General features: G+C 47.0%; 4 protein-coding genes across 10 annotated transcripts in view; 1 reads left to right on the top strand and 3 right to left on the bottom strand.

Moving 5' to 3' along the window:
* The window catches only part of DCTN1 (dynactin subunit 1), a 31,011-nt gene extending 25,674 nt beyond the window's left edge, over positions 1 to 5,337 (bottom strand). Inside the window, exon 1 of the mRNA XM_060656926.3 lies at positions 5,207 to 5,337. The gene's annotated coding sequence lies outside the window, so the exon portion shown is untranslated. The remainder of the gene's footprint in view (positions 1 to 5,206) is intronic.
* A 3,783-nt stretch (positions 5,338 to 9,120) lies between these two features.
* On the bottom strand, positions 9,121 to 17,069 carry LOC132694198 (retinol dehydrogenase 12-like). 2 transcript variants are annotated; one of them, XM_060657255.3, is made up of 6 exons: positions 16,331 to 17,069; positions 15,952 to 16,191; positions 15,599 to 15,688; positions 12,461 to 12,649; positions 11,888 to 11,994; positions 9,124 to 11,768 (listed from the first exon to the last, which is right to left on the bottom strand). In XM_060657255.3, exons 1-6 carry the CDS (start codon positions 16,506 to 16,508, stop codon positions 11,580 to 11,582), a joined length of 993 nt encoding a protein of 330 aa, XP_060513238.1. In that variant the 5' UTR covers positions 16,509 to 17,069; the 3' UTR covers positions 9,124 to 11,579. The 2 variants fall into 2 exon arrangements, with proteins under 2 accessions (XP_060513247.1, XP_060513238.1); XM_060657264.3 differs by lacking the exon at positions 15,599 to 15,688 and having other exon boundaries at positions 9,121 to 11,768.
* Positions 17,070 to 17,162: 93 nt separating this feature from the next.
* Positions 17,163 to 22,070, bottom strand: CA3H2orf81 (chromosome A3 C2orf81 homolog). 2 transcript variants are annotated; one of them, XM_060657068.3, is made up of 4 exons: positions 21,977 to 22,070; positions 19,050 to 19,271; positions 18,748 to 18,969; positions 17,163 to 18,570 (listed from the first exon to the last, which is right to left on the bottom strand). In XM_060657068.3, the coding sequence occupies exons 1-4, from the start codon at positions 21,992 to 21,994 to the stop codon at positions 17,224 to 17,226; spliced, it is 1,809 nt and encodes a 602-aa protein (XP_060513051.3). In that variant the 5' UTR covers positions 21,995 to 22,070; the 3' UTR covers positions 17,163 to 17,223. The 2 variants fall into 2 exon arrangements, with proteins under 2 accessions (XP_060513051.3, XP_060513044.3); XM_060657061.3 differs by having other exon boundaries at positions 21,899 to 21,994.
* Positions 22,071 to 22,168: 98 nt separating this feature from the next.
* Positions 22,169 to 25,884, top strand: WDR54 (WD repeat domain 54). Of its 5 annotated transcripts, none has more exons than XM_060657243.1 (10): positions 22,169 to 22,260; positions 22,639 to 22,861; positions 23,014 to 23,076; positions 23,469 to 23,535; positions 23,626 to 23,679; positions 24,007 to 24,134; positions 25,023 to 25,123; positions 25,198 to 25,360; positions 25,546 to 25,620; positions 25,698 to 25,884. In XM_060657243.1, the coding sequence occupies exons 1-10, from the start codon at positions 22,217 to 22,219 to the stop codon at positions 25,827 to 25,829; spliced, it is 1,050 nt and encodes a 349-aa protein (XP_060513226.1). In that variant the 5' UTR covers positions 22,169 to 22,216; the 3' UTR covers positions 25,830 to 25,884. The 5 variants fall into 5 exon arrangements, with proteins under 5 accessions (XP_060513226.1, XP_060513216.1, XP_060513199.1 ...); XM_060657233.1 differs by having other exon boundaries at positions 22,188 to 22,276; XM_060657216.2 differs by having other exon boundaries at positions 22,196 to 22,309.
* Positions 25,885 to 25,942: the final 58 nt, after the last annotated feature.

Below are 25,942 nucleotides of genomic sequence, written 5' to 3'. Positions count from 1 at the left end.
TCCCTGCCAAACTACTCAAAGTGAGTACACCCTCCCTGTCCTCCCTTCCCATCCACTCCTCAATCTGGCTCAACCTGGCTCCTGTCCCTACCACTTCTCGGAAGCTGCTCACACTCCATAAGTAGAAGAGCCTTGGTGATCCAACAATCCAGTCTCAAGGCACATTTTCCAAGCTCGTCTTACTTTGACTTCCCTGTAGCAACTGAAGCTGCTGATCTTCCTGGAACATTTTCCTCTCCAAGCTCCCTGGACAACATTCTCTTACTTTGCACACCAATCCTTCTTGACTCCTCTGTCACCTTCAGCCTCCTATAAGCATAGCCAGGCTCATCCATTCCCACAGCATCAACTCCCACTTACACCTACTGCCTCAGGCACAGATTCTCTTCAGAACCTCAGACCCACACTTCCACCTGTTTGCTAAGTGCCACAGACCCAAGTTCAACATAACTTAAAACACAGTTGGTGGGGCGCCTGGGTGGCGCAGTCGGTTAAGCATCCGACTTCAGCCAGGTCACGATCTCGCGGCCCGTGAGTTCGAGCCCCGCGTCAGGCTCTGGGCTGACGGCTCGGAGCCTGGAGCCTGCTTCCGATTCTGTGTCTCCCTCTCTCTCTGCCCCTCCCCCGTTCATGCTCTGCCTCTCTCTGTCCCAAAAATAAATAAAAAAACGTTGGGAAAAAAAAAAAACACAGTTGGTAACTTCCCCCTCAAAAAATATTCTTTTTCTATATTCCCTTTAAAAAAAAAAAAAAAAAAAAAAAAAAAGGATTTTCTTTTTTTTTTTTTTTTTTTTGAGAGACAGAGAGAGAGAGAGAGAGAAAGAGAATGAATGAGCAGGGACAGAGGCAGACTCTTAAGCAGGCTCCATGCCCAGTGCAGAGCCTGAGGCAGGACTCAACACAGGACTCTTGACTCAGGGCTTGATCGTGAGATCATGACTTGAGCCAAAATCAAGAGTCAGATGCTTAACCCAGGCACCCCTATATTCCCTCTTTACTACTGGCACCACCACTCACCCAAAACAGAAGACCAAGTCATCCTTAACAACTCCCTCTTGTTCTCAACAACCAGTTAATCATTATGTTAGGTTGACTGTCTCCACGGTTTCTCTCAGATCCATCCCCTTACCATCCCCACTAACCTAATCCTTACTTCAGTCTTAAGCCATGCCTATGTTATTACAAGAGTCTCCTACTAATGTCCCTGATCCAGATTCTCCCCTTTCGGTCTACTTCCTCAGTTAGCTTCCCAAAATAGAATCACATCATCTCCCTGCCCACAAAACTGAATCTTCTGAGCACAGCACTATAGACCATTAAAAACCTGGCCTCATTACATCTAGTCTCATCAATAACCTCTCCTTTGATCCCAAAGTTCGTATATTCCAGCTACATGGATCTACTTACCTTCCCCCCTTTGCCTCTATAAATGCTGCAAATGTCACCAAGGCCATTCTCTTTTCTCATCATTAAGGCTCAGCTCTATTATCATCTCTTTCCTGAAGATTCCCAATGTCTCCATGTAGAGCTAGCCATTCCCCCCTGTGCCCTCACACAGCACTTTGGACAGATCTCTATCACAACACCACATTTTTATCAAAATATTGTCTCTCTTATCCCATCATGAATTCCTCCAGGGAAGGGAGTTTTTATTCATCTCAGTATCCTAAGCACTGAGCACAGAAGACATTTAATGTTAAATACAAGCCTGTACCAACACCAGGCTCTAGGGATATAAGCTGGCTCTGTCAACTTTCCCAGAGTAGCTTACCCTAAAAAGACCCCCACCATGGAGGAAATTAACAGTCATGCACACACGAACCCCAGCAGATGTACTCTTTCCTCTCCAGATAGGAGCCTAAGAAACTAAAAATGTAGGGACAGCCCCAGGTCCTATGAAATTTGGCAATGACACTAATTCTCAATCTCACATGCTTCCACAGTAGGAGGACCACAGAGAGACCTCTAGGCTCTAGCGCAAGTGCAGATCTGGGAAAACAGCTTGAGTGAGGCTCTGCGGGTGACAAAGGTCTAGTATTTGCTTAAGAGAAACCCCCAGGGGATATGTAGGAGCTTCAAGAGGTCAGAATGGACACTCAATTTGGCCATCAGCCAAGTGCTACTGGTACTAGCCTGAACTTCAAAAAAAAAAAAAAAAAAATGATATAAAGCCAAATCCAGAGTCTCCAGGATGGCAAGGACCCTAAGGTAGATTTCAATCAGTCAACTGCTCAGCACTTACCTCCTCAGGGATGTGGATCCAGTTCTCATTTCCCTTAGTATGGGACAGACACCCAAGTCCCCACAGTACCACCAGTAGCTGTAGACAGGCCAAGCAACCTGGGAATCCTCTACTACAATCCCTCTCAACCCATAACTCCAGGCAGCCACTAGCAATGACAGAGAAGGTAGAGTAAAACATAGAGTGGCAGTTGTCAATGGTAGTATGAGTCTCCTGAGTCTTTTGAATTCTCTGTAACAACTTCTTCTCCTTTGTATCCTCATGTCAGTCAGGCCCAACTTAACCAATTCTTCCTTAGTATTGCCTCCTGCATCCTTCTTTTCTCCTCCATTACCATTGTCACCACTTTGGTCACCATTTAATAGCTTTGAGAATTAAGGCAAGGCATTTTCCCCCTTTGGCGCCTCATCTGTAAAGCAGGATAACAGCTGCTCTGCCCACCTCACAGGACTATTAAATAAAATGAGATCATGCCAGTGGAAGGTTCTGTAATCTGTAAAATCTTATACACAAATATAAGGCATTCCTCTATCATCAACATAAGTCCTCTACTACTAGGATGTGAAGTATATTTGGCTCCCTGCCTCTCTCCTTCTCCATTTCCAACCACATTATATATCACAGTAACACGATGATGCACTCTAAAATATTTTGTCCATATACTCACCTGCCCCAAATCTTTCACTGACATACCATTTCTTACTTAACCAAACAATCCTGGCTCTGACATATGCAGCGTCATCTCTGCACCACTGGCAGCTGCTTAGGATGCTTTCCCTAGTCTTGCAAGCCCCACCCAGCCTTCAAAGGCTAGCCAAAACCCCACTAGACTCCATGCAGAAAGACTAAATTTAAAAGAGGGATTTGAGGGGCACCTGGGTGGCTCAGTCGGTTGAGCGTCCGACTTCGGCTCAGGTCATGATCTCGCAGTTCGTGAGCTCGAGCCCCGCATCGGGCTCTGTGCTACCAAACAGCTCAGAGCCTGGAGCCTGCTTTGGATTCTGGGTCTCCTTCTCTCTCTCTCTCCCCCTCCCCTACTCATGCTCTGTCTCTCTCTGTCTCTCAAAAATAAATAAATGTTAAAAAAAAAAAATACTAAAAGAGGGATTTGAAACAATGACATGGAAGAATTAAGAATAATTCAGCAGAGAAAATTTGGGAGGACAACCATCATCTAATACTTTAAGAGTAACCTTTTTAAAGGGGGACTGTACACTTTTTTTCTGTTCAATTCTAAAAAATAACCTAGTACCAACAGGATGGAAGTTGTAGAGATGTATTTCAGTAAGTTGAAAAAGTTCCTTATTAAGCTATCTCAGGATGAAATGTAGTAAATTCCCCATTATTAGAAAATGTTCAAGTCCAAACTGGCCATTTGGGAAGGATATTTTAGATGGACTTCAACTATCACAAGGGTTACTGAACTTGAATCACAAGCATTTTAGATCTGAAAGGAACCTTAGTACTCTTCTAGTCCAGCCTCCTATTTTACAGACCTGAACAGGTGAAGGGGCTCATTCAAGGCAGCAAAATTTATGTTACAAAGCAGGAAGCAGAACATGGTCTCTAAATTTCAATCCAGTGATCAACACCCTTGCTACTGAAAGTGTGGTCCATAGAGCAGCAGCAGCAGCATCTCCTGGGAACTTGTTAGAAATGCAGAAACAGGGGCACCTGGGTGGCTCAGTCGGTTAAGTGTGGGACCTTCAATCATGACTCAAGTCATGATCTCATGGTTCAGTCTGTGAGATCCAGCCCCAAGTCAGGCTCTGTGCTGACAGTGTGGAACCCGCTCGAGATTCTCTCTCCCTCTCTCCTTGCTCCTCCCCTGCTTGTGCGTGCTTAATAATAATAATAATAATAATAATAATAATAATAATAATAATAGAAAGAAAAGAAAGAAATGGAGAGCCCCCCGGAATCTGTTTTTAACAAGACCTGCAAGTCTATGAGCCATTAAAGTTTGAAAAGCACTGACCTACACAGTCCCTTCCAAACCCTGATTTTCTAATTCTGGAACTGCACTTCCTAAACTATCTCAGATGTTAAACAGAGTCAGCACCCAAGAAAAAACAGCATTTCCCATTCAAATCTGGGAAAGTCTCCATACCATACTTTCAGTGATCTTGTTAGCATACTGAAGGCTCTGAAATATTCCAGAGGAAACTTTAACCATGAAGTTTCAAAACATATTTGAGCACATAATGCCTTAAAAGAAAAACGTTATAGTAATTTCCTTTAACATCCCAGTGGCTGAGGCTTTGGCAGTACACCGGGTAAAGAATGTCTATCTTGACCTCATCGCTCTTTGACTCTCAGTACCTTAAGCATACTGGATTAGTAAGTGGTCAACATGGGCTTGCTGTTCTCATCACTGCAATAGATGAGGGGAAGCTTCTAAATCATTGCCTCTTTAAAAACGGCGGAGTTCCTGTGTGTGTGATTTACCTGTAGTTCTGCCTAAAGACAAGAGGAATGTGCAAGATGACTTCTCAAGAGTCATGCAGCCAGTTAAGGCGGACCCCAGCAGTGGGAGGCACAGACACAACAAACCCATATCCACGCCCCCACGTTTCAGTCCTCTACGGTTTTTTTGTTTTTCTTTTGACACAAACTTCTCAACCATGTGCCCACAAGGAAACCTGTAGCTCGGAATGGGTTCAGAGGTGCCTCAGACACTCCCAGGAAAGGAGGGGGGCCCTCGCCGTTGCGGAGGAATTAGGAGGCGCCACCACTCCGACCCCGGGAGAACACCACCAGACTGAAGAGTGCAGGTGGGTCGGACAGGCCCAGACTCAGGCAGGCGCCCACCCCGCCGCGGCCCATCCCTACCGTCCCCGCTCCGCACACCGGGTTCCATGCCGCGCCCCAGTCCAGCACCCGGCCCCCAGTCCACCGCCGGGAACCTAGCGAACACGCGGGGGGCTGCGGCGGAGACGGTTGGCAGGGTGGCCGCCTCCGTACCTGTCCTGTCAGGGGCTCCGCGCCCGGCTCCGGCCCCACCACCGGCGACCGACGCCCAAGTCCTTGCCGGGCGCGCCCCGCCCGCCCCGCCCGCGTGGGCTGCCCGACGCGCCGCCCGACCCCTCGAGGCCCGCCCCACACCCTCTCGCCCCAGAGGCCCAGAGTCGCTCGGGGTTCAGGGAACACGCTACTCTTCCCCGAAAACCAGCCAGGGTTAAAAACTGCGCGCTGAGCGCAGCCGAGGAGACCTCGGTCAGGCACAAAGCTGGACACCTGGAGCGAAATACGCGCGTGCGCACTGTGCCTGGGAAGCCAACGAGGACCACAGGAGAGAGGAGCCTCTAAGCCTGTGCCCTCTGCCGGCCGAGGGGAGACAGCGCACCGGGACTGGAGGACTCGTTGCCCTAGGCAAATGGCTCCCCAGGGGTCATTCGCTAAGCTTTTGAGTGCTAAACTGCTAATTAAAACATTAGTGGCAAGCCATATCTCATCAGTTAGCTTGAGGAAAAAAATAAATTTTGCTGCTACTCAGTGTTATCCATATGGGGATACAGGCATTCTCATGCCCTTGTTTTTTTCCCCCACAAGTTTATTCATTTATTCTGAGAGAGAGAGAGAGAGAAATCTCGAGCTGAGGAAGGGGCAGAGAGAGAGGAAGAAGATAACAAGCAGGTTCATGAAACGAACCTCGAGACCACGACTTGAGCCGAAGCGAAGAATCAGACGCTCAACTGAGCCAACCAGGCACCCCCCTCATGCCCTTATGATGGGAATGTAAAATAATGCCAATGTACATAATGGCATTTTGGTTCTTTTAATTTAGAAAGAAAAAAAAATTAAAAGGACAAACTCCTTGACCCAATGTAGCCACTTTTTTTTTTTTTAAAGCATTACTTTAAAAAAAAAATTGTTGTTGTTAATGTTTATTTTTGAGAGAAAGAGAGAGCGCAAGACGGAGAGGGGCAGATAGAGAGGGAGACACAGAATCCGAAGCAGAGTCTGAGCTGTCAGCACAGAGCCCTAAGAGGGGATGGAACCCACAAACCGGGAGATCATGACCTGAGCGAAGTCAGAAGCTTAACCGACTGAACCACCCGGGTGCCTCCAATGTAACCACTTCTAATAGTGTAGCCAAAGAAATGAAATAATAGGACAAGTGTTCAAAGATACTTGTGCAAGGATGTTGGGAGAGCCAGGATTTGATAGATGGAGGGTTTGAATTCTAACTGCAATTTTTGGGCTGTGTGAGATCTTAGGTGAGTTACTTAATTCCTTCCATGTCCCTGTTTCCTCACTTGTAAAATGAGAATGTTAATAATAGTATCTATATTATTAGGTTGTTAGATTAAATGAATCCATGTAAAAAGCCTGAATGATAACTATTGTTTTGTTTATCTCAGTTAATCTAAGAGTGAAAACAACCTGGGTGCCTGGCTGTCTTAGTAGAGCACTTGATTTGTGGTCTCAGGGTCATGTGTTTACACCCCACATTGGGGTGTAAAGATCAAATCAATATAAACAGTATGCACTGAAAAACCTCCCTTCAAACTTAGTTCCCATCCACTCCTTCCCCCTGCCCACTACAGGTAACCCTTGTTTTTATAGTTTCTTGCTTATCCATTAAATGTTTTATGCAAATACAAACAAATTAGAATACATAGTCTTACTCCTCCCATTTCTTATGCAAAAGGTAGCATGCTATATATACTTGTACCTTGGTTTCTTTACCTAATATATCCTGGAGATCTTTCTAAATCAGTAAATAGAGATCTTCCTTATTCATTTTTTTCAGCTGCATAGTACTCTATTGCCTGGATATACATAATGTATGAACCAGCCTCTTCTGGGGGGGATACTTTATTTCCAATCTTTTGCCAGTTGCAAACAAGGCTACAGTGAATCACCTTGTACACATGACACTCCGTATGTGAGTAGGTATATACAGATAGGATAAATCTGTATCAAATAGTAAGTGCATCTGTAATTTTAGTAGAAATGGCCTCCATTCCCTTCAATTAAAGAGAAATGGCATATGAAAATAAATTTAAAAGGCACTGTATGCACATACTTTTTCTTGTGGTAACACATACATAAATTTAACCCTTTTAACCTTTTTTTTTTTTTTTTTTTTGAGAGAGTGCAAGTGGAGGAGGGGCAGAGGGAGACAGAATCTTAAGCAGACTCTGTGCTCCTCATGGAGCCTGATGAAGAGCTGGATCTCACAACCATGAGATCATGACCTGAGCTGAAATGAAGAGTCAGATGCTCATTTTAGCCATTTTTAAGCATACAGTTCAATGGAACTAAGTACACTTACATTATTCTGCAACTGTAGGAGCCAATGGCAGTCTACCCCAAAATGTGTCACTTTGGCATGCAGCTTATTTCAAGCTAAAAATAATCAAGGCCCAAAAGAGGAAGAAACTTTGACCTCCCATCTAACTGCTTAAAAGAACTTAAATAGAGGACCCTCTTCAGGAAGAGAGCTCTCACCATAGATAACTACATTATAATATTAACTAGGGGTGGTAAATAGGGAGGAACCTGGCACTGCCTGTTTGATCAAAGTCTCTTCTATGTCCCTTATCTCTCTCTTTTTTTTTTTAATGTTTATTTATTTTGAGGGAGAGATGCAGAGTGTGAGTATGGGGGGGGGGGCAGAGAGAGAGGGAGACTCAGAATTTGATTTTCTCCTATTAATCTGTCCCACGTCAATTTAATTCTTAGATCAGCTAGAATACTTTTGAAGTGTAAAGGAAAACCAGCACAACCATCACCACTATCCAAACTCAGAAGTAAAAATGAAGAAACAGGACTACATCAAACTCAAAAGCTTCTGCACAACAAAAGAAATAATTAACAAAATGAAATGGCAGCCTACAGAATGGGAGAAAAGTTTTGCAAACCATATATCGAATAAAGGGTTAATATCCAAAATATACAAAGAACTAACACAACAACAAAAACAATACGATTAAAGAATTTCCAGAAGAACTAAATAGAAAATTTTCCAGAGAGGGCAATAAAAATGACCAACAGGCACATGAAAAGTTGTTCCAAATCACCAATCACCAGGGAAATAAAAATAAAAACCACAATGAGGTATCACTTCTTATCTGTTAAAGAAAATGCTATCATTAAGAAGACAAGAGACAATAGGTGCTGGTGAGGATGAGGTGAAAATGGAAGCCTTATAAAACCTGTTGGGGGGAATGTAAATTAGTCTAACCACGGTGAAAACAATATGGAGTTTCCTTAAAAAATTAAAAACAGATCTACTGTATGGTCCAGCAATTCTACTTCTGAGTATATACCCAAAGAAAATGAAAACAGGTTTTCAACAAGATATATGTACACCCATGTTTATCCCAACATTACTCACAATAGCCAAAATAATATGGAAACACCCAAACATCCATCAATGGATGAATGGATTACTATACGTATGTATGTATGTATGTGTGTATATATATATATATATACATATATATATGTATATGTATATATATATATGTATTATACATATAAAGATATGTGTAGGTATATATCTAGATAGATAGATAGATAATTAAATATTATTGAGCCATGAGAAAAAAGGGATCTCTTGCCATTTGTGGCAACACGGATGGACCTTAAGTACATTATGCTAAGTGAGATAAGTCAGATGAAGAAAGACAAATATAGTATGATATCATTTATATGGGCAATCTAAAAAAGTCAAACTTGTGAAAAAAACAAAGTAAAATGGTGGTTACTACAAGATGGAGGATAGGAAGGATAAGATCAATGGTGTTTAAGGATATAAACTTGTAACGAGTAGAAAACAAGTCATAGAAGTCTGATGCATGGTGTGATGGACATAGACAATAATATTGTACTGTAATGATGTGATAAATATTGCTTCAATGGCAGCCATATTACATATATAAATATATCAAAGTAACACACTGTACACGTTAAACTTATAAAATTTAACGTGTCAGATTTATCAAATAAATAAATAGAAATACAGGAGACATATATATCCTCAGATTCAGGAAACCCAAGGGATTCCCACCAGAACAAACAAAAAGAAATACACGTCTGGATTAAAAGTAGTGAAACTGTAGAAAAGCAATGACAATAATAAAACCATAAAAGGAGCAACACAGAAAAGGCATTTCCTACAAAGTACTGTTAGATTAACATCTGATTTCTCATAGCAGCAATGAAAGCCAGGAGACAAAGAAATTATGCTCAGCGAGATAAAAGACAATACTTGTCGGCTTATAATTCCTTAGCCAGCAAAATGATCCCTCAAAAATGGTGAAATAAAGACATTTTCAAGCAAATAAAACTGAGACGGTTCTTTGGATCCCATATGAGCTTTTTATTGCTGCATAACCAATTACTACTCAGCGGCTTGAAAGAACACGGGTGCTGTCTGTTTCTGTGGATGTGGAGTCTGGGTACAGATTAGCTGGATCCTTTATTCAGGGTCTCACCAGGCGGAAATCACCATGTACTGCAGGGGTGCAATCTCATCTGGGCTCCGGGTGCTCTTCCAGACTCACTGGGTATTGGCAGAATTCAGTTCCCGAGGAATGGCCCTCTCCACAATGTGGCGATTTATTTCTTCATGGTAAACAGGAGAGTCTTTCTGGCTTCTGGGAAAACCTAAACACTTTTAAAGGGCTCACCTGATTAGGACAGGCCCACCCAATTTCAAATAGGCAGGTTGAAATTTTTTGACTAACCACTAAAGGACATAAATAGATTGCATACTTTCAAAATAAGAGAGGGAATCCACAAATGGAAAAATCATTGCACTGTACTCTAAGAGGCTCCAACCAGCCTTCTTTCCCTCCCTCACTCAGGGTCATACTCAGATCACAGTCTGGTGGCCCTCTCAGCTTCTCCCAGCTTCCTCCCCATTTTCTCTTGCAGCCATTTCCCATAATAGCTTTCTTGAACATTCAATCCTAACTTGGCAACTGCTTCTCAGATGACGTCCATGGATTAACACAAATCCCCAATTCATTGTATAAAATGAATAGATCCATGACAGCAAAACCAGACAATGGCAATATAGGCAAAGAAAAGTACAGGCCAGGGGCACCTGGCTGGCTGAGCTGGAAGAGCGTGCAACTCTTCCTCTTGGAGCAGTGAGTTCGAGCCCAACGTTGAGTGCAGCGATTGCTTAAATAAAAGTTTAAGAAGAAAAGTATAGGTCAATCTCATTTATGAACACAGTACAAAGTGCTAAACAATAATGAGCATGTTCAATTTAGCAATGTCTATGCAACACTGCGACCAGAAATGCTAGGTGGCTTCTGGGTTTACTTCAGAAATACAGGGTTGGTTTAACACCAGAATATCTATGAGGGTCTCCCAGAAAAAGAAACAAAAATTAGAATACTTGAAAGGGAAGAAGTAAAACTTATTTTTCCTTGATGGGGTGATTTTCTATGTAGGAAAACCAAAAGCACCTACAGAGAACTCATTAAAATTAGACAACTTTTCCAAGTTGTTTGATAGACAATCAGCACACAAATGTTAAAGAGCCCCATTTACAATCGTGTCAAAATCAAGGTACCTGAATTAAATATAGTAAAACTGGTGCAAGATCTTTATGGATAAAATTATTGAAAATTTGGTAAAGATATTAAAGAGAGTTAAACAGATAGGAGTATACTTGTCCAAGGTTAGGAAAACTGCACATCATAGATGGAATGCAACCACAAAAAGTATTCATGTATGTGTGTGAAATTTGAAGAGCCGATCCCCAAATTTATACAGATGAACCAAGACCTGAGGGAAAAAACAATTGGCTCCCACCACCAGAATTCACTGATCTGAATGCTTGGCGCATCACCCAGGAGCAGCTGGTTTAACGGAAATGTGGAATGATCATCTGCAGGCTCAGTTACAGTACCAGTTGAGAGACAACACTCTGTGAAGTCAGACTGCTATCCTACAGGATGTGGTATATGCTTTAATCAAGATGGCATTGTGTGGTGCTGTCTCCCCCAGAGTCAGTAAGTACATGGGTAGAAACTAAGAGGTACAGGTGGAAGTTTCCCTTCTTCCAGCACCCCTAATCTCCACTGGAAGGAGTTTTACCCCCCGGTCACCACAACGTGGGACTCTGTAGATTTGGAGATCCCAGCATCCAAGGAATGAACACTTCCATTAGAGAACTGGCAGTAAAGTAGAAGCTAAAACTGTCCCCTGGCTAATCTGAGCTCTCATGCCACTGAGGCAACAGGAAAAGGACGTGATCGCTATACTAGACAAGGTGATTGATGCTTGGAGCCAACAAACAAAAGGCATGATCAGAGTAGGGGCTGGGAATCAGGGAGGATGGCAAAGTTAGGGCTGGGGGCACGGGGGATCAGTCCATCTTGTCCAGGTTTGTTAGCTGGACCGTGGCATTCCAGAGCCTTTGGGCCACTTGAGGATCCTGAGCAGCTTTCGCGGGAAGAATTATCCTACAGGAACTGCTAAAATATTTTCCAGAAATGCCATCCAACTCCTTTGCCAAGCTCAGGTAGAGGACTGGGACTGCACCTTGTCTGACATCCTGTAGAGACATGGGAGAAGAGAAGGAGTCATGCCAAGCTGACTTTAGCCTACTGGGGACGCACAGAAGCAGAGCCCTGCCCCACCCTCTTCAGGCTAGCCAGCTCCTCCCCTACCCACCTTACAGAAGAAGTTGAAGAGCCAAAAGAGGAAGCGGTATGACCAAGAAAAATGCTTCATGATATTTGTGTACACTATACCCGGGTCCACAGAGTTCACAGTCACACCTGAAAGGATGAGACACAAGTAGAGCATGGGAAGAAAGAGTTAAGTGCGGTTCTCCAGTATGCAATAATGCAAAGATCCTACCAGGTCTGTGGGCAGACGTAACCAGAGGCTTGGGGTGGTGTCCAGGAAGTCGGTCCTCTGGAACTTACACGAATGGTAGTGTTCAAGCCAGTAAGGAGACATAAGTATTTGAAAGCATTGGGTGAACTTTAGGAGGAACATAACGGATGGTGTTGGTATTGGAAAATACTGAGAGGAAAGGGATGTTAGGAGTGATAAGAGTTGGAAAGATTGAAAGGGAGATGTGAAGACAGACTTGAGTGAAATACAGGCTGCATAGATGAAAAATGGCAGAGATTAACAGCTGGGTTGGGGGACACTAGCCAGAACATATTGGGATGAGATGTGGACTGTTGGGAGGTGGTGTTGGGAATGGAGGAATAATGGGGTTTCATAGGCAATTACCTGTCCCTTGAAGTCTCCGGGCAAGCTCCCCAGTGAAGGAGGTCAAGAGCAGTTTGCTGCAGTCATAATTCTGGTTAAAGATCAAGGGTTTACCAGCCCCTGTCAGATGTTCCTCATCAACATACCCATGTGCATGCCGAAAGGAAGACACATTCACCACCCGGGCTGACCCTGCCCGCTGTAGGGCCCCTGGGTAGAAAGAGAACCACACTCATTCGATCCAAGTTCTGGAGTGAACTCCCATGCCCACTCCCCAACCTACCTCTCCAGGTGACTCCAAGAGAGCAGGGACCATCCAGGATTTTCAGGATAGGGTCACTGCCCACCCCCCACATTCCCCAGGCTAGGCACAGGACAGCTTAATGTGAACTGAGACTCATTTTCATTAGCTACTTTCCTAATGTTTTTCCTCCTCTTTCATTGTAGAGTTTGGACTTTTGCCTTGTTTTTCTTCCACTTGCCAGCTGGAGCTAATTTAATGGATCCTTATTTATGTTTTACCTCATTGGTGGCCAAGAGGGAAAAGGAGAGACTGGAGACATCATGTCACCTGTCTTTCACATATTTGTCACCCAAATGTTCGTTAGGTCTCTGGATTGTGGCAGACACCTAGATAGGTGCTAAGGACATAAGGGTGCTATGTTGAGTGGGGAAAGAAATGTGTATAGAGACACTTGGGAAAGTGTTAAAAAAAACAAACCACTATCTTCCAAAGTAAAAAAAAATAATAATAAATACAATAAATAGTACAAGTTAAATCTTAAAAAAAAAAGTGGGTGGGGGGCACCTGAGTGGCTCAGTCAGTTGAGTGTCCCACTCTTGATTTCAGCTCAGGTCATGATCTCATGGTTCATGAGATGGAGCCCCACATCAGGCTCTGCACTGACAGAACGGAGTCTGCTTGGGATTCTCTCTCTCCCTCTCTCTCTGCCCCTCCCCCTTTCAAAATAAATACATAAACATTAAAAAAAAATGTTAAGTGCCTTACTATATATATATACATAGTAAGGCACTTAACATTTTATATATATATATATATATATATATATATATATATATATATATATATATAGTCTGGATTCTATAAAATACTAAAAATAGTAGTTGTCACATATGAGTTTACAGTGTTCAAAATGCTAAAACTATTTTGAGCCCTACATTTAAATTAAGAATCACAAATGAAAAATTGAGCAGGTGGTATTTAGCCAAAATTTTGTTGGAAACAGAATTATTCTTAAAGAGAACAGACCCCAAACTTTTAGGCATAGTGACATAAAGACTAAAGGGGCTCACAGCCTAACTGGAGACCGATCATCCCGGAACAATGTCAATGCAGGAACAGAGATGTGTACAAAGGCTAAGGGAGCCCCATAAATGGGAGGCTGCTGGGGGAGGTGAAGGACAAGATTCACAGCACAGGCAGTATCTGTGCTCAGTCTTGGTGGATGAACTAAACAAAGTTAGGGTAAAAGAGTGGGAGAGGACAGTGCAGATAGAGGCAACTACACGTGCAAAAAGCACAGCTGGAGGGGGGAAAAAAGTGCGGACCAAGAGCTACAGATTGTCTGCTAGAGAGAAAAGTGTGGATTAAGGAGGGGCAAAAGGCGAGGCTCTCAGTCTGCAGGGGGTCTGTAAGTGGAGATAAGGGGTTTAGAGTCTCTCCTGTAAAGGATAGAGCACCTTCCTTCCAAGGATTTTAAGCAAGTAATATGGTGAAAAGTGATTTCTAGAAGTGGCAAGAAGAAGAATAGATAAGAGAAGAAGAAGAGAAAAGACAGTTTAAGAACCTACTACTAAGCAAGGTGCAGCCAGGGTGTTAGAATTTTTGCAAAGGAGACAAAACATTCCTACTTGCAAACCCATGCAGTTTTGCCTTGCGCTTGTTCACTTTCCATTTGTGGCTAATTTAATCAGCCACTAAAGAGCCCATGAGATCCTGGCAACACAAATTGCCTCCCAAGAGGCAAACGCGTAGCTGATTTTCAAGCAGAAGAGGAGAGGGTTTTTTGTTTTTTGGTTTTTTTTTTAATTTTTTTTAACGTTTATTCAGTTTTTGAGAGAGAGACAGAGAGACAGAGAGTGAGTGGGGGAGGGCAGAGAGAGAGGGAGACACAGAATCCAAAGCAGGGTCCAGGCTCTGAACTCCCAGCTGTCAGCACAGAGCCCAAAGCAAGTCTTGAACTCACAAACAGAGTGATCAAGACCTGAGCCCAAAGTTGGCTGCTTAACCGACTGAGCCACCCAGGCGCCCCTGAGAGGAGAGGTTTTTTTTTTTTTTTAATTTTTTTTTAACGTTTATTTATTTTTGAGACAGAGAGAGACAGAGCATGAACGGGGGAGGGTCAGAGAGAGGGAGACACAGAATCTGAAACAGGCTCCAGGCTCTGAGCTGTCAGCACAGAGCCCGACGCGGGGCTCGAACTCACGGACCATGAGATCATGACCTGAGCCGAAGTCGGACGCTTAACCAACCAAGCCACCCAGGCGCCCGAGAGGAGAGTTTTTGAAATGTCATCCCTTTTGTACACTTTCAGTTTTATGTTTTGGACACATATTACCTAACCCCCCAAATTGATTTTATTTTAAAGAGGGTGCAATCCAGGAGAAAATGTTAGGAAGAAAGTGCCCACCACTCACTCTGCCCCAGCTTCCCCAGCAAGAACCCAAACCTCCTTAATTAGAAAAGATTAAAAAATCAGAAAGTCAAAGGACTTGGGTCCAAGACAGTGATGTGTTCTGTCTAGATTCCTGGGGGATATTGAGCTATTTGAGAGCAGGAAGTAGGCATTCCTGGTGTCTATATTCCTAGTGGTCTAGTGCCACCCTTAAGAAGCTCTTGTCGAGATGACTGACTCTACTGGTTTACCTAGAACTCAGAGCTGGGGGAAAGAGAGGTGGATCTTATATCCCCTTGCTGGTTATATTTTGGCCTGACCGATTTCAGTACCAGCCTCCCAGTCCTGACTTAGGTCAGGCGGGTTGCCCTGCTGTGTGCATCAAAAAGCTTACTGTGTCATCACTCAGTGAGCAGCTGAGGCCAAGGGAAGGGAAGTAGCCATTGGAAACAGTAAGCTACGAAAATGCCAGGGGAATGAGAAGTGAGGGCAGCACAGAAGGTAGGCAGCCATCCTTCCTTACCTCGGAGTAGATTTGTAAGCAGAAAGGGCCCAACATAGTTGGTGGCAAAGGTGAGATCAAGGCCCTCTTGGGTAAGTGTCTTGGGAAATCCTGGGAGGAAATGAGAACATAGGTAGTGGGTGATGGAGGGATACAGACCTAGGGCATATATTGGCATTCAGTAGAAACTCCATAGGAACATGTACGTGCAAGGATGGAGGCTATTACTCAAGGTAGGCTTTTTAGGATCACGTGCGAATTAAAGTTATTCAGCAGGGTGCACCAGTTAGGTTTGGGGGTGCCTGTTTTAGGGTCCCTGAACTGGAAAGGAGGCTCCTGCAATGTGTCTGGGGGCAGCAGTTCAAGGCATGTACCGCAGGTTCCAGCATTGTTAACCAGCAGATGTATCTCAGGACACTCCTGCAGAAGCCACCGGGAAAAGCTACGGATGGAGGCCATAGAGCTCAAGTCCACCTGGCCAAGCAGGAGGCAGTTGCTCTTCGAGGCTACTTGGATCTCAGCCAGGGCTTGCTGTCCATACTCCCAGTTACGGCAGGCAAGGATCACCCGGGCCCCACGGCGGGCCAGCTCCTGGGACACGGCCTTCCCAATACCTGTAGAAGGGCAGTTTCAGAATAGGCTAGTCTGGGGTGTGACTGAAGTGCGTGCTGGCTCTCTGGCCAGCCTCACTGGGGCTACTGGGGGACTGGACTGAGACGCCAAATGAGGTGGCAGGATGAGAAGGGCACTCACCACTGTTGGCTCCAGTCACCACCGCTGTCTTCCCAGTCAAGTCTGTGGAGCAGTGCTGGAGGTCCCAAAGATGAGACTTATGCCAAGGCCACATACATAGTCTATGCAGGAGGACCAGAATGAGCAGGACAGAGCCAGGGCTCCCGACAAGGGTGCTGAGTAGAGACCACTGCAACATTGCAAAAACTTGCTGACCTGCTACCAGAAGTGTTGTGCCGAAGTGAAGGTAAGTTGGGGAGGAGCTAGTCAAAGCTGAGTGGGGTTGAGCAGTCAGGCTGGTGTGCTGTCCAGGACACAAAATTTAAAGAGGCAGTCACTCTCTGATTTGTTCAAGTGTCCTGTTTGAAACTGAGAGTGAACTCCACCTTCAGCTGAGTGCCTTAGTCACTTGATTGCCTCGCTGCTATCCTTGGCCTAGAGTCAGTGTTCTCCTGTGTAGGCTCATAGTTGTCTCCAAGTGAAACTTGGACTTCCATCCTAAGGTGAATTTATGAGCTCCAGAACTGGAGAAGCAAAATATCAAATTTCTCCTGTCTTTAATCACGGTGTGCTTAAGCAGGGCTGTCCCCTCAGTCCCCTGCTGCAAAGAGACTCTAAGTTCATCCAGTTGAAGCAGACCCCACCTGTAGCCCTTATGTCTATTCCTTTGTAGAGAGGGAGATGGTTCTCCAGAATGCCTCTGCTGGGGAGCAACCTTGGCCCTAATGCAGGGTCTCCTAAGGGTGGAAATGGGGTTATTCCCTGGACCCAGTGTTCCATATCCTTCCAGGCCGGCAGGACAACTGCTCCTGAGTAAGCACCCTTGGAAGAAACTGACAGACATCAGGCCAACTCTTAAAGCAACTGAGGTGTTTATTCTGGCAAGTAGAAAGAAGGAAAGTACTGGCTGAGCTTCAGGACCCAGAATGGGTCAGGTCCCTGGAGAGGAGTGGCCACACTTTGGGTGTTGAATTCTTCGTTAGCTGTCTCATGGTCACCTGAGGCTTTGGGGCACCAGTCTGGATGGGGTGCTGCTGGATGGGAAGAGAGATGCTGCCTTCTGTGTCTGCCTGCTGGGGTACTGCAGATCTGAGCAGCACCTGGGTGGTTGGGTTCCACAAGCTCACACCAGGAGCCAGCTTCACTGCCTCAGGCAGCAACATGGGCTTCCACATCACCTGGGAGGTGGCCTCGAGGACTCCGGATGCTGTCTGAGGCCACCTGTGTGGATCCTGACCCTCCAGGTCCCTGGGATGAAGGCCATGCAGAGGTACGTGGCAGCGGCCTACCCACATCTCGCCCAGCAACTCAGCCGCCCCCTCCCAGCCACTGGGCCACTTGGCACCTGGCCACTGTTTAGGGCTGGAGCTCCGGGCCAGATCCTGGAGGGTTGGGTGGGTGGCAAGAAAGCGAAGCCCAGGGCTGGGAAAGGCCAACTTTGACCCAAAGCCTGGCGGCGGTGGGCCTAAGCTCAAAGAGGGGGATTGGAGAGCAGGGCCCGGGCCCAAGACATGGAAAGGAGCACTAGGCGAGAGAGAAAAGAAAACTGTCGGGGAGACGCGGACACCGGGACCCGGTGCTAGGGGTCTGGCCCGAGCCTCGGTCTTCCTGCCCCTCTTGCTCCCGCGGTAGGCTTCCGGCGGGCGCGCCTCGAAGTCTGGAACCAGAACCTCAGCCAGAGGGCGCACCCAGTGGCGCGGCAGCCGCGCGGGGTCCAGGCGCGCCCGGGCCATGCGTCCCACCCTGTAGTGACGCGCGCCCCGCAGCGCGTCCGCGCACCTAGGCTGCTGTGGCTCGAATGAGGAGGAGGGGCGGGCCACCGACATGCCCGAGTCCATGCGGGGCACTTTCTCCTTCTTGAGCTTCAGCCAGTCCCCAGCCGCGTGCGGCTGGGCGGTGCAATGATAGAGGTCCTCCAGTGAGAACTGGGAGCTGCGGGGCGGTACCCTCTGGGCCGAGGCCTGGGTGCTGGCTACCTGGGACAGATCCGGAAAAGGTGGGGGACTGCCGTCGAGCGCCATCTCCACCGACAGCTGGCTGCTCGAGTTCAAGGATCCAGCCGAGGACTGGTGGTCTCCGGCCTGGACGTCCAGTTCCTCTAAAAGGCCCTCGGTCCCTGTCTCCTGAAACAGCTCTGGGGTAGGTGGGGGGCCCGGAGTGACTCGCAGCTCTGGAGAAGGCTCCCAAGATTCCATCTGCTCCTGAGAGCCTCTCGCCGTCCACGATCTTCCTAAAGAGATCTGGTCCACGCTCCCTCGGTCCTAGGGATATACACCGAGGTTAGGGGTGGAGGGTGGATAGTGACACATCGGAAAGGGGAGAGAGGAACTAAGGGTGGGGGAGTCCAGAGAGGCCGTGAGGAGAACGAAGACGCAGCGGCGGCGGCGAGGCGCAGAGTAGGGGGATGAGGGGCGGAGGGAGCTGGGGGCTGGGCTTACTTCGCCTTGGAAGATCTCCTCCAGCCCCACAGAGGCGGGCGCTTGCAGCACGGGCACTGATCCCTGAGCCCAAGCATCCGTCGTGCATGCCAAAGGTTCCTCGTCCTCGCCCCACGTGGGGTCCTCGGCCACCGCAGATTCTCCCTCGTCCCTGGCCAGGAAGCGCCACTCGGTGATCTGCAGCATCGCCTCCCGGGCCTGACTGATGGTGAATGGAATGCACTACGGAGGCGAGAGAGGGTCTTAGCCCAGTTTGGGGGGGCGGGGTGGAGATGGTCTGGAGAACCCCCATCCAGACCCACCTGCTGGGTCAGGTAGACTTTGAAAGCAGAGTCCATGACTCGCGTCATCAGATCAGCCAAGATGTCCCCCACAACATCCTCTCCCTCCTCGAGGGCCGTGAGCGCCATCCATTCCGCTTCCGTGAGCCGCCCAGGCACGATGTCCACCTGTGGTACCTGAACCGTAGGCGGTCGCGCCTTTTCCGCCTTGGATCGGGTCACCCCGCGGTCCCGGATCTGCCTCTGTGAGGAAAGAACGGGGCAATCAGGGCAGGAAACCTGGAAAAGTGGAATGGAGACACAGCTATAGGCTAGGAAGAAGCTTTCTCAAGTTGTCCAGTAGGAAGGAAAAGCCTTTTGAAAGGAACAGTCAGTCCACTAAGAGCCTACGATGTGTCAGATGCGTTTTTAGATGTTTGACCTAGCTAATTTAATTTTCTTAACAGCTCACTAAATCCGTTTTACAAAGAAACTGAAACAACACAAATTAACCATCACTTGCTTGAGATTACAGAGTATACCCAAACTATATATAGCTCTAAGGACACAGTCCCTGCTATTGGCACTAGTTCAAAAGGTTCAAAGTTCTTGAGAGTTCAAAGAACTTAAGGAGTCAATAAATGGTTAGTGCTCTTTAGAGCCTCCTCCCTCCCCTAAATCAACTTAGATCCTCATTTCACAATATACATCTAAATAAACTCCGATGAATTAAAGGATACACACATGCAAATGAAATAAAAATATAAGCAAAAAATTAAATGTAGGAAAAAATAGGTTAAATTGTCATACAATTTCCGGGCGAGAAAGACCTACCGAAGCATAAAAGCTATGTAAGAAATAATAAAGAAATAGCTATATATATATATATATATATATATATATATATATATATATATACACACACATATATATGTATATATATGCAAATTTTTTCCTATACATATTTTAAAAACACTCCTAAGTACAAGCTGACAGTAGTTACCATTTACTGGCACTTAAATGTTTCATTTACATACAATCGACTCAAGTCTTACATTTTTAGACTACTTGCTATTTTTATCCTCATTTTACAGAATTTGCCCAGATTACACAGCAAGGAAGTAGTGGAGTCATAATTCATATGCAGGTCTGTCTGCCCCTAGAGCCTGACTTTATCCTGCTTTCAAAAAATTGCAATAAATATAAGAAAGGATAAATATTCCCAAGTATACTAAAAACTCATATAAAAATAATAAAAAGCCTAAGACCCAAAGGATAAGCAAAGGACATAACATTTCACAAAAGTGGAACTGCAAATGACTAACAAACATTTGAAAAGGTGTCCAATCTTCCTTCCTTTAAGGCATATTCTGAAGTGAAAATCACAATATATCCTTCAGTACTCTCTGAGCTGTCATTTACAATAGCATAATATTTAAAACATATTTAAACATATTTAAAACATATGTGTAACAAAAAGAATATATGGTTAATTGTGTGCCCTCTATATTATGGAATATTATGCAATGATTAAAGATAATCTTTAGGAAGAATTTACAATGGCACATGAAAATACTTATGATGTAATGATACATGATAGAAACAGGATATAAAATGACATATCAATATCATCTCAGTTGTATAAACCATTATGTGTGAAAGAAAAGGAAAACACCAAAACTGTAACAGTGGATATGGTTATTTCTTGTGCTCTTCTCTATTTTATAAGTTCTCTGTACTATAATGAGTCTTTATCCTTTTATAATCAAGAAAACGCCACGTAAAAAGAAAAAGATTGGTTCCATAAATTCATTTTAGGGACATAAGAAATTTATGAGCAGATTCTTGGGAACCTTCTCACTTTCCTTCAAGTCTCTCTGAACTTGGTTCTTTCCAAAATTTACCTCTAAATGTAATCTTCCCAAATCTTTGCCTCCTCACCCCAACCTTATTGCTTCATACCAGATATCCTCCCAAATTCATTCTCCCCCAAATCTGGTGTTTCCTAAACCTTACACTGAACCTCAAAATCCCTTAAGTGTCATTTCCCTTCTCTGCTGGTGAAAACAGCCCTGGTGGCAAACCCAGGGAATAACCCACAGCCCAGACCAGGCTTGGCCAGAGCAGGGCACGTAGGATCCGGAGAGGAGAGTCTGTTTCTTGTATTTACCCTCCCAGTGTTTCATGGGTGGCACCGGTGATAGTGACCGTGCCTAGACATGGCCTGACCAGAGGGGCTAGAAATATTATAGCACAAAACCTCCTCAAATCTGTTTTATTTAAAGTTTCCTTGGCTTTTAAACAATTTGACTTAAAAAAATTTTTTAATGTTTTATTTGTTTTTGAGAGAGAGAGAGACAGAGCATGTGCGGGGAAGGAGCAGAGAGAGGGAGGGAGACACAATCTGAAACAGGCTCCAGGCTCTGAGCTGTCAGCACAGAGCACAACGCGGGGCTCAAACTCACAAACCCTGAGATCATGACCTGAGCCAAAGCCGGACGCTCAACTGACTGAGCCACCCAGGCGCCCCATAAACAATTTGACTTTTAAGTGCAGCCTCAGAGTTGTTTAATCCATTTCTTTCTCTTAAAAATCCTTGAAAGGGAGTTTATTTAGCAACACCTCTCCCCAATGCCTGACCAATTCTGGTTTATCCATTTGAATGGGTACCTCAGTATAAGAGACTTATTACATGCATTAGCTGCTTCCAAAAAGCCCTATTCTTGGGCTCTGCACCACCCATTTGACTTTTTCCTTCAGGTTCCGACTGTGGCAGAGCGTGTTAGCGTGCGTGGTGGAGATGTAGATTTTTCTGCCCGAGACTGATGTGGCTTCCTTGGTCACCACGAACGCTCCCATGGTGGGCCGGCGCCGACTAGCGCGGAGCCTACCCCATGCATGGTTCCCGCCACCGAACTTAAAGGCCGATTCCGGTGCTCCAGCGCACCCCCAGACGAGCTGAAGCTCACCGAGCCTTCGTGAGCCATCGCCGCAGCGGTCGCTCCAACTCCGGGGTTTCAAGCAGCTTCCCTGCCTTGCTGCCGCCGCTCTTGCCTAACCGTCGCCCTAGCAACGGCGCCTAGCACGGAGAGGCTCACCCCTCGCAGGCAGACTCGCCCCGCCCACGGTTGCCCTGGCAACCGCGCCGCGCTCAGTACGTTTGGGTTGCTCGGCCCCGCCTATTGGCCGTGCGTACGTGCGTCGTCTCTATGGTGGCGGTGGATTCGCAGGGACCTCAAGATTCTGCAGTCAGGCAAGCGGATCTGCGGGTGTGAACTCTGACCCTCGCCGGGAGCTTCAGGGTGCCAGCTGAGGGAAGAGGGGTGCGGTGGCTACCCTGCCTCACCCCGCCTTCGCTCGGGCGGTTGGGGCCATCGGGTCCTGTGCCATCCCCATTCCTCCTCTGGGATTTCCCCATCGCCCCATGACTCAGCCCTAGGGTTCCCTTTTCCCGCTCCCCAAGACCTCCCCACTCCGGACTCTCCTATCGCCATCCTCGGGTTCCCCATCACATCCTTACCCACTCCCAGTGGTCTTTAGTGCCTCATGACAGCACCCGCCATTCCTCCCGCTGTAATCACCGCTGTCTACTGTTCGCAGCGCGCCTGTGATTCGAGCCTCTCTCCACTAGGATGTTCCGCCGGGAGCGCTCCATTCCCCTTCGAGGTTCGGCCGCTGCACTGTGCAACAACCTCAGTGTGCTGCAGTTGCCCTCCCGCAACCTCACACATTTTGGGGTAGTCCATGGACCCAGCGCCCAGCTTGTCAGCGCTGCCCCTGAAGGTGTGCCCTTGGCCCAGCGCCAGCTCCACGCTAAGGAGGGAGCCGGAGTGAGCCCTCCGCTTATCACCCAGGTGAGTGGTGTTGCTGAACCCGGTCCTAAGCTCTGTCCTTCCTCTCCAAACCTCAAGGAGTAGGCCTTCCCTAACCCTCTGATTTAACGCTCTTCTGAGTCCTCCTGTCCTCTGTTCTGACCACTTCTTCCGACTGGGCCACTTCCCTCTAGGTCCATTGGTGTGTCCTCCCCTTCCGAGTGTTGCTGGTACTCACCTCACATCGAGGAATACAGGTAAGAAGAGGCGCTCCCTACCCTCCCCCAGTAGAGTTTTCTCAACTCCTCCCCAAAGCCCCTAGACCCTTCCCTGCTTGTCTCTAAATCTTACAAACTTTTCACATGTTTAGCTCATTCTTCCTCAGTTCTCATCTTCCTTTCTCCCATCTTTTCCAGTTCCCAAGTGCCATCTCCAATACCTGCCCCTTTACTAGCTGTATGACCTCCGACAATTTAGTTAGCTTATCAGAGCCTCAGTGTCCTCCTCTGTAAAATGGGAATAAAAACTGCCTGCCTTCCAGAGTTGTTTTGAGGATTAAATGGGCTAAGGCCTGACATGAATATGTGAAGTACACAGCTCAGCAAAGGTCAGCTGGATTGTGCCCCCATCCTTGCTTCTTGTCTTGCAGATGTACGAGTCAGATGGCTCTGTCATGGTCTATTGGCACGCACTGGACTCTGGAGATGCATCTCCAGGTACCTGCAGGACTTGAGTGCCGTCAGGGTAGGGAGTGTTGGGTGGGGCTGGAGGTGGTATTTCTAATTGTTTTCCCCTTTCATACTCAGTACAGGCTGTGTTTGCCCGAGGGATTGCTGCCAGTGGCCACTTCATCTGTGTGGGTGAGGGGGCCAAAGGCAGGGAATTGGGGGGTGCTGGAGTATAGGGGTGTGGGCTTTGGCCAGGAAGATGTTGAAGGTTTGAGGGAATTTTTGAGGGTTAGAGGGAAGGATGGGATCGAAGGAAGCCCTTAGAGACTCCAGAAAAGCATGGAGGGCTTCAGAGGGGCAGGGTAGGATAGAATAATGGTGGTCACTGGAGGAGCAGAGCTGTTGGGGCACCATGTCGGGGGGTTGTTATGAAGGTTTACGGGATGACAGGAGTGCTACGTGTGGTGGTTGGACACTGGGGAGGATTAGGAAGCCATCAGTGGGGCACTGGTTCCGCAGGAACATGGTCGGGCCGGATACTGGTGTTTGACATCCCAGCCAAGGGTCCCAACATTGTACTGAGTGAAGAGCTGGCTGGGCACCAGACACCAGTCACAGACATTGCCACTGAACCTGCCCAGGGACAGGTGAGTGGATTCCCCCTACCAATTCCAGGGAGCTTGGGAGCCTTCCCACTTTGGGAGGCAGGACACCCGGGTTTAAGTCTTGACTCTGTCACTAAGCAGCTGGATGGCTTTGGGCAAATTGCTGCACTTTCCTAGGCTTCAGCAACCTTAAGTCCAGTGATGAAGCCCGACTTTCCATTTACGTGGCATTTAGTAGTTCATGAACACTTTTCAATACTAGTGTGGATTGAGGAGTTGGGACAGATGTTTTCTAAGATGCTTTCCAAGTCTGACACGTGCAGCTTCCTTTTCTGGACTTGGGCAAGTCCTACCTATTCAGGCCCACCCCCAGTGCCACTCTCTCTGGGAAGCCATCCCCCTATTTCCGCTCCCACTGATCTCCCTTGGCAGAACCCTGAATCAGCACTACTCTCAAAGACAACGCTTGTCTCCCTAATTGGATTGCAAACCTCCTGAGAGCAGGGGATGTATCTTCTAATTCATATGCTCCACCGCACCTGACCCACAGCTGGGCCCATGGGCTATGTTGGCTGCCTGGAGTTGGGGGTTCTCAAGGGGTTTGGACTCTAGTCATGACTGTGACTGGCTCCCTGCAGGACCTCCAGAAGGTTGTAACACTGGGCTCAGTTTTACTATCCTTCCAGTGAAGACAGTTATATCCCTCTTCTAACACATGGTTTGTGGGGTCAGGGGGAGTGAGGCTCTAAGGAAAGCAAAGAAAGCTTTTTATGCATCCTGGGGGAACCCTCCATTCAGCCCAGGAGAGCTGCATGTCTTGCCCTTTCCCTAGAGAGACAAAGATGCAAATGCTGTGTCCCCTCCCCTCCTGCTCTGTATACAGGACCCAGCAGGGGGAAAGGGAAGGACTGATCATGCTTTTCTCCTTAGGACTGTGTGGCTGACATGGTGACGGCAGATGACTCAGGCTTGCTGTGTGTCTGGCGGTCAGGGCCCGAATTCAAATTATTGACCCGAATTCCAGGATTTGGGTAGGTGAGGTGGAAGGAGACTGATGCCTTCCTGAGGGGTCCAAGGAAATTAAAGTGGGTTATCACCCTTGCAGGGTCCCATGCCCTTCCGTGCAGCTGTGGCATGGGACAGTAGCAGCAGGCTACGGGGATGGGCAGGTGCGTCTGTATGAGGCCGGCACAGGAACTCTGCATGTCCAGATCAGCGCCCATGCCCGGGCCATCTGTGCCCTGGACCTGGCTCCCGAGGTGGGCAAGGTCAGTCTCCTTCTTCATCCCTCCATACCCTGTTCCTGGTGCTGGGGATGTTGAGAGAAAGTCCACAGACTCGTCTGCTGCTCAGTGTAGCCCTCTCCCTGGGTATCTGGACCAGGCACCCCAGCCTATCCTGGTCCCCTGTCGGCATGTGCCAATGCCCACTCAGCCCACCACCTTTTCTATAGCTTCTCTCTGCAGCCGAAGACACCTTTGTACACATCTGGAAACTGAGCAGGAGCCCAGAGAGTGGCTACACTGAGGTGTGTGTGGTGGCAGGAGTGGAGAGGGGGGCCCAAGACTGAGGCAGCAGGCCCTGAGCAGCCCTCTTCTCCCCCAGGTGGAACACTGTCATGGTGAGTGTGTGCCTGACACCCAGGTGTGTGGTGCCCGATTCTGTGACCCCTCGGGGAGCTCCTTTGCTGTGACTGGCTATGACCTCGCTGAGATCCTGAGATTCAGCAGCGTGTGAGAGAAGAGCAGTCCTCCTTTCTCCCTGTGGTGTTTATAAAGTACCCCTCCTCCCAGCCCTTGTCTGATTACTCAGTATCACAGTTATACTTCACAACTCCTGGTCAACTAAGC

This window comes from Panthera onca, chromosome A3 (genome assembly GCF_046562875.1).
Source record: "Panthera onca isolate mPanOnc1 chromosome A3, mPanOnc1 haplotype 2, whole genome shotgun sequence".
NCBI lineage: Eukaryota > Metazoa > Chordata > Mammalia > Carnivora > Felidae > Panthera > Panthera onca.
This window is presented reverse-complemented; position numbering and strand designations above follow the sequence as displayed.

What these genes read in the sequence shown, in the direction of transcription:
- WDR54 (XM_060657243.1), top strand. Translation starts at nt 22,217, where the DNA reads ATGGTGGCGGTGGATTCGCAGGGACCTCAAGATTCTGCAGTCAG. An exon ending in CCTCAAGATTCTGCAGTCAG is followed by an intron (nt 22,261 to 22,638) that starts GCAAGCGGATCT and finishes TCTCTCCACTAG; the next exon opens with GATGTTCCGCCGGGAGCGCT. An exon ending in TGGCTCCCGAGGTGGGCAAG is followed by an intron (nt 25,361 to 25,545) that starts GTCAGTCTCCTT and finishes CCTTTTCTATAG; the next exon opens with CTTCTCTCTGCAGCCGAAGA.
- CA3H2orf81 (XM_060657061.3), bottom strand. Translation starts at nt 21,994, where the DNA reads ATGGCTCACGAAGGCTCGGTGAGCTTCAGCTCGTCTGGGGGTGCGCTG. An exon ending in TGGCGGGAACCATGCATGGG is followed by an intron (nt 19,272 to 21,898) that starts GTAGGCTCCGCG and finishes CTTTCCTCACAG; the next exon opens with AGGCAGATCCGGGACCGCGG. An exon ending in AAGTCTACCTGACCCAGCAG is followed by an intron (nt 18,970 to 19,049) that starts GTGGGTCTGGAT and finishes TCGCCTCCGTAG; the next exon opens with TGCATTCCATTCACCATCAG.
- LOC132694198 (XM_060657255.3), bottom strand. Translation starts at nt 16,508, where the DNA reads ATGTTGCAGTGGTCTCTACTCAGCACCCTTGTCGGGAGCCCTGGCTCT. An exon ending in GCTTACAAATCTACTCCGAG is followed by an intron (nt 12,650 to 15,598) that starts GTAAGGAAGGAT and finishes CTTTCTACCCAG; the next exon opens with GGGCCCTACAGCGGGCAGGG. An exon ending in TCTTCAACTTCTTCTGTAAG is followed by an intron (nt 11,769 to 11,887) that starts GTGGGTAGGGGA and finishes ATGTCTCTACAG; the next exon opens with GATGTCAGACAAGGTGCAGT.